The following is a 10,213-nucleotide window of genomic DNA, read 5'->3' as shown; positions in this document are numbered from 1 at the left end:
TTTCTGTCTGTAAAATAATACAGTACTTGCTTCCCAGGGTCAATGCGAAAGTTACATGAGAAAGTTCTGTTTGTTTCACAACTATTTCTTGGGCCCCTACTATGTTCCAGACTATTCTAGGTGCTGGGGACAAGCAGTGAATAGATAAAAATCCCTGGCTTTGTGGAGCTTCACTCTGGGGCAGTGGGGCAGGGAGAGGGGAGCAGACACTAAACAGCAGTAATGAATTTAGATGTGTTGGCGGCGGAAGGTGGTGGTCAGGGAGGGCTTCTCTGAGGACGTCTGAACAGAGACTGAAGGAGGCAAGGGATGGACCCTGTGGGTATTAGAGGTGGGCCGTTCCAGGCAGAAGCAGAGCAAGTGCAAAGCTGCTTGGAGTGAGGGGGTTGGGGGCAAAGGGAGATGAAGCCACATCACGTGGGCCCTTGCCCAGAAGGACTTGGACTTTTGTCTGAGACAGACAGGGAATCTCTCTGGGGGGTTCTTTGAAATTTAATCCATGGTCAGTGGATCAACCATGACTCCATTCGCCCACTCAGCAAACCTTTATTGAGGGTCTACTATGTGCTAGTCATCAGGTTAGGAAAGTGACTAAAAGGAATGAGGCGGGCCTAACCCTTTCTCCCTGGAGCTTACATTCTAAGGCAGAGACAGCATAAAAAATGAATACACGAACTCATGCATAATTCCACATTGCAACAGGTGTCGTGTGGAAGAAACAAATAGGATGCAGAGAAGGAGAATAATCTAGGGCATCTATTCAGGCAAAGGGGGTGTGAGGAGGCTTCTCTGGGGAGGTGATACTTGATTTGGGCTCTGGATGTTGAGAAGTCAGCAGTGGGGGTAAAGCATTCCAGGCAGAGGGGACAGCTAACTGGGAAATCAGGAGCAGGAGGATCAGTCTCTCTTGTTTGCAATCAAGTGAACTCAGAGCGGCCTCAGGCCTGACGCTGAGGATTGTGGTTGGGAGGAGGCAACCCTGGCCTTTCCAAGAGGCGCCAGGCCGGGTCCTGGCTGACTGTGTGGCCAAATGGGCCTCTGGCCTGTTTTTAGCCATGAAACCACGCTTCCTTCTGCCCCACCAGCTGCCTCCCTGAGTTCCCACCCAGTTACCAGCAGGGTGGGAACAGGGGATTAGGCACCTCTGGACCTGCAGGGATGTGGGGTTTGTCATATGCAAAGGAAAGGGCAGAGAGGATGGGGCTGGTGGTAGGAAGCGTTCCAAAATTCCATCTTCATTCCTTTTCACTGAATTCTGCACAGTGTGTAGGACCAGGCTTCCCACATAGCAGTCCTGGGATTTGGAATCATTACCCCCATTTTACAAATGAGGAAACAGACTCGGAGAGGTGAATCCACTTGCTCAAGGTCACATAGCAAGGAAGTAGAGATGCCAGGAATTGAGTCCAAAGCCTTGTCTATATAACAGATCTTCCTCCCACAGTTTCCACAGCAACTAACCACTCTTCTAGGGGTAAATCAGGTGAAGGGGGACATGCCCAAGACTCAAATGCCCATTTATTTTACTTAACAAACACGTATGTTGCAGTTTCCACAATCCCAGGGCGGTAGGTACTGTTAGTTTCCACATTTGACAGTTGAAGAAAATACAGAGAAGGGAAGCAACTTGCCCAAGGTCACACAGCTAGGAAGCGATGGAGTTAGGATGTGAACCCGGGCAGTCAGGCTCCAGAGGCACCTACTGCCTCTGCCAGCCTGTCTGTGGGGTGACAGGAGTCTATGGGAAAGGGATATTTGGCTGAGGCTTGGATTCCTGGGTTCGGTACACTCCCAGCAGGCAGACATGCCACGCTGGCCAAAACAACCTCCTCCTTCTTCCTCATCACTGCAGCAGCCTCAGAGTGCCCCCCTTTGAGGCAGAGGGTCTCCCACCCGGGCCAAGGTGCTGTCTGGGGTATGGGAAGGAGTGTCTAACTCTGGGCCATGGAATGCCATAAACCGGGAAGGAAGCAGTGGGTGGGAAAGCAGGAAGATAAGATGTGGGGGTGGAGGAGCCGGCCACCCGTGGAAGGCCAGGCCTGTGGGTGGAGGTGCCCTCCTCAGAGCAGGGAGTCCTCTCCACCCTTGGGAGAGCAGAGACCAAAGACCCAGCAGGTGAAGAGCTTCCTGACAGAACTTCAGAGCTGCCAGACTTTAGTGGGAAGGGGTCAACTATGAACGCAGTGGGCTCCCCTTTCCTGGAACTCTATGTGATGTCGACCATTTGATGTAGAGGGCATTCAGCAATTGAGCAGGAGACACCCTTTCAACTCTGATATTTCAAGAATATGAGCTACTGTCGTTAAAAACCCTGGAATATTCGGAAATACCACTGATTCTACCATTATAGGATTTCATTTAGCCTAACTCTGCAAGGCAATCAGTATCCTTTTTTGCTATAACTTTCTGAGGAGGAGGATTGGGGGCTGGGATCCTCTCCTGGAAACAGACAAGCCACCAGTGAGGAGGGACCTTGATGTAGAGTCAAATGCAATGACCCCTGTCCCCTAAGAGCTATACAGGTAAGGCAGCAGAGGGGGTACGATAGATGGACTGAGAAGACAGTGCTGCTGCTGCCTTGCTGTGTGACCTTGGGCATGCCACTTACCCTATCAGGGCTTGGACTGTCCATCTGCGCCAAGGTGCTGTCTCTGGGTCGACCCAGATTAGGCATTCTGAATCTCTGCTGAGCACTTGCTGCACGAGGTCCAGGTGGGGGTGGTCAGGCAGGAGCCAGAGGTGTCTGTTGGTCATGGAAAGAATGTGAGGGCAGGAGGCCCAGTGGGTGGAGTGCTGGCTGAGCAGCTAGCAGAGGGCAACATGAGATCATGGCGTCTAGGCCTCCTGGCCCGGCACCCCAGGGATGGGACCTCCTCCAGGCCCTCCCCCCGGCCCGACCCTCCCGTGGGATTCAGACCCAAAGAATCAGGCAGCCCATTCCCCCACCCACTGGGCAAAGGGAGTGAAACCAAGGCCCAGAGAGGTGGGCACTCATCCAGGCTCATGCAGTGAGTCCAAGGCAGGCACTGAGCCTGGGGTCCTGCTTGGGGATTGGGGCTGAGGGGCCTGTCTTCACTTCTTGACTATGTTGAGGGGCCAGAGAGAGGTATGCAGAGGGGGCTCATGCCTAGTACTGAGTCTGAGCACCTGGGTGTGCTTGACCCTTTTCATGTTCTCCCAGGGCAAGGGGTGAGCAGGGGACTCAATCTTCTCCACAAGTGCCCCCTCCAGTTCAGAGGCTAAACCTCCTCAGTGGCAGGAGACAGGATGTTGGGGACTGTGGCTGCAGGCTCAGTCTGGCCAGCTTCTCCTCCTCCTAGCTCAGGACACAGGCTGGGAAGGGACTGGGGTCACCAGGGCTCCACAGGAATGCACAGCAGGGAATGATGCCCGGCAGAGGCCTCCTTCCCTGACCCAGCTGAGAAAGAACCCCCACCCCCTCAATCATCTCTGTCTCTGTCACTGCCTGTCTCTTTGCATCTCTCTCTCTCTCTCTCTCTCTCTCTTCCTCGCGCGCGCGCGCGAGCGCACACACACACACACGCACACGCACGCACACACACCCCGAGACCTACTGACCCACACCGGCACACACCATCATACAAACCCACATGAAAGCCTCATTCCCCCTCCTCACCCATGCCCCTCACACATAGAGGGCCTTTCTCCCCTCCCCTCTGACCCACGAAGCTGCCGTGTGAGGCAGGACAGACCCTCATGCCTCCCCCCACTGGTGGATGGGTTCTGGGCCAGGGTTTAGCAGGCATGGTGGGGAGGGACCCCACTGCTGGCCAGGCATTTTCCCAGCCGCTTCTGCCACATCAAGCCCCCGCCCTGCAGGTCCCCCTCCACCCCGGCTCTGGAGTCTGTGGGAACCAGACAGTTTGGGCTGTCCAGCCGGGCCAGCTTCCTCCCAGGCCCCAGGAGACTTACTGAGGGAGGAGGGAGCCACAGAGGCTGAAGCCAGCGTGGCTGCCTGCCCAAGGGAGGGGACTGGGCTGCCTGCCCAGTGAAGGGGTCTCCAGACCCTAGTGTCACCTTCAGGCCCCACACCAAACACCAGAATGGGGGTGGCCCCAGCCTCCTGGCCCCTCTCTTTTCTCCCTGTACCCATGATCCAGAAGGGATGACTGAGGCTTCAGGAAGAAGCCACTTGCCTCTGCTACTCCAGTACTGGGGGGCTGTGCGCAGAGTGAAGTTTCAGGTTCCTATGTCTGTTCCTCTGATGGGAGTCACAGATACCCCTATTTCTCCTGCTTCCTACCAAGAGGGTAGCAAGAGAAGGCCAGAGGTCAGTCTTAGTTACTTCTGATCTGCACTCAGGACCATAGACCCTGCCCCTGCCCTGAGAGAAATGCTTTCCTAAAGAGTCACCAGGAGAACTTGAAGAGCCAGGGGCTCAGGAGAGGTTCATCATTGGTATGGGAAATCCAAAGAGGGGATAGGTACTGCCTTGGGAGCCCTCGGTGTCCTGCCTGTTCAATGTAAGGGGTACCTTTTGAGCTTTAGCACTCTAGGATCTCAAAAAAGCCCTCCCTCCTCTGCGGTCACCACTCATTCTGTTCTGGCCCTGTTCTCCACCTCTGTAGGTCAGGGCTGGAGGGTAGAGCCACACAGATTTGGTTTTGATGTCCTCTCTGCTCCTCATGTGCCATCTGGAGTTGGAACTGGTGAGTCCCAAACTCTCTGAGCCATAGTTTCTACCACTGTAAATGGGGCTAACATTCCATATCACGCAGGTGAGTATAAACAAGCCCAGGACAGAGTAGATGCTGCAGATGGTCACGGTTATTATGATGGCTCATAACGGGGGGTGCTAAGAGTTGGGGGCTGGAGGGTCAGCCCCTCAGGACAGCCCAGCCTCACCCCTGCCCAGTCTCTCTCTTGGTTGTATCCCTCCTCTCCCTCCCCCATTCTTCCCTGCTTCTCCTTCCTCTGCCTTCTTGGGAAACTCCCCGAGAAAGTCCCCAGCTGGAGAAAGCCACATGTGAGATATTTCCATCTAGGGTCCCCTGCCCCTGCTGCACAACCCCACAAACACAGCCACCCTGCACAGAACCAGGCCTCCTGGCCCTCAGCCCCCAACCATCCAGCAAGCTGACCCTCATCATCACACTGGCTTTATTGGCCCTGAGAGCCACAGAGTAAATCCCAAGGGGCCCCACTTCCCCTCACCCCCAAGTTTGTCCAGAGGCCCCGGGGGCCTGGCTGAGTATTTGCAGCTTTGATCCTGGCTTCCTGTCCTGGTTGTCCTTGGCTTGCCAGGGCTGGATCCTTCGAGAGCTCTCCCGGTCCTAGAGCTGGGCTCAGCCTGGAGGGTGTATTTGGCAGGAGTCCTGGCAGGTACTGCCCGAAGCGAGGCTGCCTTCACTCAAAGAAGAACATTCCTGGCGTCCGGTATAGGCAGGGGGTCAGCCCCAGTGGGTAGCTGGAGCCTCCCTGGACAGGGAAGCCACCTGCCACCCAGGGTTCCTTGGGATCAGCTGGCAGGGGCAGCGGGGCCCGGAGTGAGGCTGGAGGGGTGGGTGGTGCAGGAGAGGGGGCTGCCGAGGCCAAGAGGTGCTCAAGGCCTGGGTCAGCCCCCATGCAGAAATTCAGCGCCTGCAGCCGGCACTGGTAGCTGCTCCCGATGCCTGCCTCAGGGGTCAGGACAGGCGTAGGGGCCTTGCTAAAACCCTCGGGCTCAGAGAATCCAGCAGGAAAGCCAAATGCCGGGCATGGGGATGATGAGGTGGCCAAGGGGAGTTCTCCTGGGCCTGCAGGCTTGGGTGTGGAAATCTCTTTGGGTTCTGCAGGCGGCTGAGACCTGGCATCAGTGGTTGCTGGGCACATGCTAGATGGCAGGGTACCCACCAAACCCCCAAAGCTTAGGCCCTTGGAGTCTGGCAGTTCTGGTGCGAATGGGCACTGCCCGGCAGTCGCGGTGTTAGGGACTCTGGGGTCCTGGCTGGATGCTTTGAGGGGTCCGCGGCGTGTTTTCGCAGGGCCCTTGGTGCCCTCCGCACCTGTCCGCCGGGTGAAGCGGCGGCGGCGGCGTAGGAAGCTGCCATGCTCGAACATGTCGTGGCAGTCGGGGTCCAGCGTCCAGTAGCTGCCTTTGCCTGGCTTGCGGTCATCGCGAGGCACCTTGACAAAGCACTCATTGAGTGACAGGTTGTGGCGGATGCTGTTCTGCCAGCCAGGCCGGTTGTGGCGGTAGAAGGCAAAACGGCCCATGATGTAGCGGTAGATGCCACTGAGTGTGGCTCGCTGTCCTGGTGAGCTCTGGATGGCCATGGCAATCAGGGCTATGTAGCTGTAGGGAGGCTTGGTTGGCTCAGCTGCGGGGGCCAAGGGCCCGGGTGAGGGCTGCTGCTGCATGCTGGCCTGGCTGCTGGGAGCACAGGGACCAGGCACGGCGTCCAGGGCTGGTGTCTGGGACAGCCTGCCCGGCCCGGGCTGGTTAAAAGGCGCACTGGCCCAGCCTCCCGGCCTGGAAAGGCAAAAAGGGGTGGGCCCACCAGGCTGCCCGCCCTTCCTCCACTCCCCCAAGGCTCGAGAGAGGCCGGCACTGGGAAGCTGTGAGCAGCTTCCAGGGGGGATGAGGTAGGAGGGAAGGGACGAGAAACAAAAAGAAACAGAGAGATAGAAAAGAGAAAGAGACCTCTGTAGAGACATAGTGAGAGAGAGAGAGGCAGACCTAAAGAGAGACAAAGATGACACAGAGACGGACAAAATGGACAGACACACAGAGCCAGAGAGAGAGACACGTGCACACACACACACACACACACACACACATACAGAGAAAGTCAGAGGCTCTGAGAGACAGAGAGAAAGGAGATACAGAGAGAGACACAGGTACGGACACAGGGGGAGGAGCAGCGAGAGGACAGGGAGACAGTATAAGCCGAGTCCCCGCACAGCGAGAAAAGCCCAGGGGCCTCTCAAATTCCCCCCTCTAGTCCCCCTTTTCCTTTCCTCCTCCCAGCCCCGTGGTTGACGTTCTCCTCCCCGCAGTGCAGAGAGAGCCCTTGGGCCACACTATTCTCGGTCCTCCTAGCACTGGGGTGTATGCCGGGAGGGGCGCCTAGGATGGTGGTGAGGGCCAACGGCACCCAGTTCTGTCGAGCCCCTGGCGCCCCCTAGTGACTGGTGTGGGGAAGACATCCGTCTGGGCAGAGCTCTTCCCTGGGAAGAAGTAGCTCAAGACCCTGGCTGAGGGGGAAGCCGGGAATCTGGAGTTAGTGTTTAATGGGTATATAGAGTTTCTGTTTGTGATGATGAAAAAGTTCTGGACATGGATAGTGGCGATGGTTACACAACATTGTGAATGTCATTCATGCCACTTAATTGTACACTTAAAATGATTAAAATGGCAAATTTTATGTTACGTGTATTTTGCCACAATAAACAAATACCCCACCCCCCAAAAGACCCTGGCTGAGCCTCAGTTTCCCCAACTTTTAAATGGAACTGGTGACTCTTCAGCTGTCTGGGCCACGCTGAGGAAGCAACAGGCTCCCTTACACAGAATCTAGCACTCTTGGAGAGCCTAGCACAGAGTAGGGGTTTGAACATGGCTGTGGATTGTCGCCCTGAACTGAGGCTCCCCTAGCTGAAGCCTTGGCCTGGGAGGTACGGTGAAGCCCAGTACAGACAGGTCTGAAGGATGGGGCAGCATCCTCCAGCTCCCCCAGTCCCAAGTCAGTGGTTACCTACTCTAGGCCAGGCCAGCTCACTTCCCCCACCACATTTACTCCTCAGATCAACCCTGCTCCAAAGGTCTTCATAGCTTGTTGTGAAGAGACGAGGGATCTGAGGCTCAGAGAAGTTAAGTAACTTGCCTGAGGTCACACAGCCAGCAAGTGACAAAGCTGTGATTTTAACCCGGAATACTGTAACACCTTAACATACCCCTTCTGTGAGGGGTGGGGGTTAGGAGACAGTCATCGGATCCCTACTGGAAAGCAAACTGTGAACCCCAAGACAGTAGGAATCATGCTGTTTTGCTCTATCCCCAGTATCCAGCACTGGACACTGGAACAGAAGCCTGGAACAGAGTAGGTGTTCAATAAATGTCTGTCGAATAACTAAAAAACAGCAATTGATTGACTCTGTCTTTTGTCAAATCATACAGTTTCCTATTAATATATCACTAAGAAGAGATTTATTACATTAGTGTCTGTAAGAGGATTTGTATAAATGAAGTCAGAAATCAGAAAAGAAAAAAGGTCTTATATCTGGGGTGGGAAATAGTTACTTTACTCACAAAGGCAGGGGGAACCAACTTTATGGTTCTCAAGAATTCCCTATAACTTACAGTTTGCAAAGATCAATGGGACTCGCAGAGGGGATGGACTCCCACTTTGGCCTCTGCCTTAGGGCTATATTTGGGGGCCTGCCTCAGTTTCTCCAAAGAGAGTGTCCTACAGGTGCTGGTGCTTTAGCAGGTAGCATCCAAAGCCCAGAGTTCAGGCCAAGTCCTCTGTTTTGGACCCTTCCCCCCAAGCCCCCAAAGAAGAGAGACTAGTGGCAGGTAGGAGGAAGGATCTGGAAACCCAGAGCCCCTCAGAGGCCAGGCAATTTTGTTACTGGTTGGCCTCATTCTAAACAGCCCTGAGGATCTAATTATTGGTAAACTCAGCTTTAAGCAAGCATTATAATAGACAGAATTGCAGGTTAAGGCCACCTCAAAGTAAACCTGGTGTTGGCATGTTGGGCTCTCAACAAGAGATGAAGTCTTGTTTCTGCCCCAATTGCTACGTTCTGGGGCCTCAAGCTCTAGTTCGGTTTGGGTTGATGCCCCATGCCCAGCTGCCTGGTAGCCGCCTGCTCGCCATGTTCCAGGACAGAGAGGTTGAAGGCCATCATAATTGACTTCTGTCCTGCTGACCTGGGCGAGGGGTTGGCGGGGGATGTGGGGGGCAAATCCACTGGCTCAGTGTGGGCAGGGTTGGGGTGGGGGTAGGGGTCCGCACCCTGTGGGGGCTGTATTTAGGGGGAAACCTCCCACCTAGGGCGGACTCAGCTGCGTCAGAAGGTGAGTGACACCATCAGGGATGCCGGGCTGGGGACCCAGTGGGGCGTCAGTGCCCAGGAGCTTTGAATGCAGGAGGAGCTCACGGGCGAAGACTGGCTCCACCTGTCAGGGTTGGGGGTGGGGGCAATGAGCCAACCCTCTCCATTTCCAGCCCGCAGCATTCCCGGTGGGAAGTCACAGCCCTAGTGACAGCCCCCTCCCCACATCCATTTTTTAGGCAGGGTCATACAGACCAAAGGGTCATACATGGGGGGGGTGGGACTGGGAGGAGTAAGTGAGGGGCCTTTTTGAGGGTACTGCAGGGTGTGGTTCTCCTGCTACATTGGAGGAAGTGACTCACGTGGGCCATGATGAGCCGCTCCTCAGGCTGGTCTGGGGGGCCCGGATACTCTTCACCAAAGCACAGGCGGATCTGGTACTCTGGCTCCGGGTGGCCGTCCTGCTGGTGGGCGCGCAGTTCTACGGGCACGGAGACTGTGGGGCTGGGCCAAGACCAGGCATCCTTCCTAGTGCCCACCTTGTACTCACACCCATGCCCACGTCCTAGAAGCCCACATCTCCATTGTGTTCCCATGCCGTGTGCCTACTTCCACGTCCCTATGCTTGTCCTATGTCCCACATCTGTGTTCACTTCCAGTGCTCATGCCCCTGGCCTGGTGCCCCTGTGCTCACTCCTGTGCCTTTATGTCCACCGCACACCCACTGCCTTTCACCTATCTTGTGCCCAATGACCCTGATGACCACCCTGTGCCCAGCGCCCTATGGCAACTCATGTACCCAAGTCCCATGCTTAGGCCCCACACCCAACGCCCAATCCTGCCCCGCGCCTACACTCCGCATACGCCTATGTCCATATCTGTGCCCAGCCCTCCTGGCGCCCATATTCTCTCCCCCTTCCTCCCAGTGCTTCTGTGCCATATCCTTCGTTTCGGTGCCCACCCCATGCCCGACTCCCTTAAGCCCATTCCCCCACGCCCACGTCTCGCGTGCCCAGTCTCCTCTGTCCACGTTCCTTTGCCCGCCCTGTGCCTACGCGCCCCGGGCCCACGCCACTCTGCCCCGTCCGCCCGCCGCGCTGCGGTCGCGCTCTTACCCTCGAGGAATCGGCGCGTGTCGAGCAGCTGGCAGGTGCGCTCGCGCTCCAGCTTGTTGGGCCGGGCGCGGTGCGGGGCGAGCGGGCCTCGCCAGTAC

General features: G+C 56.1%; 2 protein-coding genes across 2 annotated transcripts in view; both read right to left on the bottom strand.

Moving 5' to 3' along the window:
• Window positions 1-5,101: 5,101 nt before the first annotated feature.
• On the bottom strand, window positions 5,102-6,421 carry FOXS1 (forkhead box S1). Its single transcript, XM_008577206.1, has one exon. It carries the CDS (start codon window positions 6,358-6,360, stop codon window positions 5,368-5,370), a length of 993 nt encoding a protein of 330 aa, XP_008575428.1. The 5' UTR covers window positions 6,361-6,421; the 3' UTR covers window positions 5,102-5,367.
• Window positions 6,422-8,995: 2,574 nt separating this feature from the next.
• The window catches only part of LOC103594192 (interferon regulatory factor 4-like), a 9,515-nt gene continuing 8,297 nt past the window's right edge, over window positions 8,996-10,213 (bottom strand). The window contains exons 6-8 of the mRNA XM_008577388.1: window positions 10,116-10,202; window positions 9,363-9,481; window positions 8,996-9,124 (exon numbers count right to left, since the gene is read on the bottom strand). Coding sequence (XP_008575610.1) covers window positions 8,996-9,124; window positions 9,363-9,481; window positions 10,116-10,202 — 335 coding nt within the window. The remainder of the gene's footprint in view (window positions 9,125-9,362; window positions 9,482-10,115; window positions 10,203-10,213) is intronic.

This window comes from Galeopterus variegatus, unplaced genomic scaffold (assembly GCF_000696425.1).
Source record: "Galeopterus variegatus unplaced genomic scaffold, G_variegatus-3.0.2 Scaffold65, whole genome shotgun sequence".
NCBI lineage: Eukaryota > Metazoa > Chordata > Mammalia > Dermoptera > Cynocephalidae > Galeopterus > Galeopterus variegatus.
This window is presented reverse-complemented; position numbering and strand designations above follow the sequence as displayed.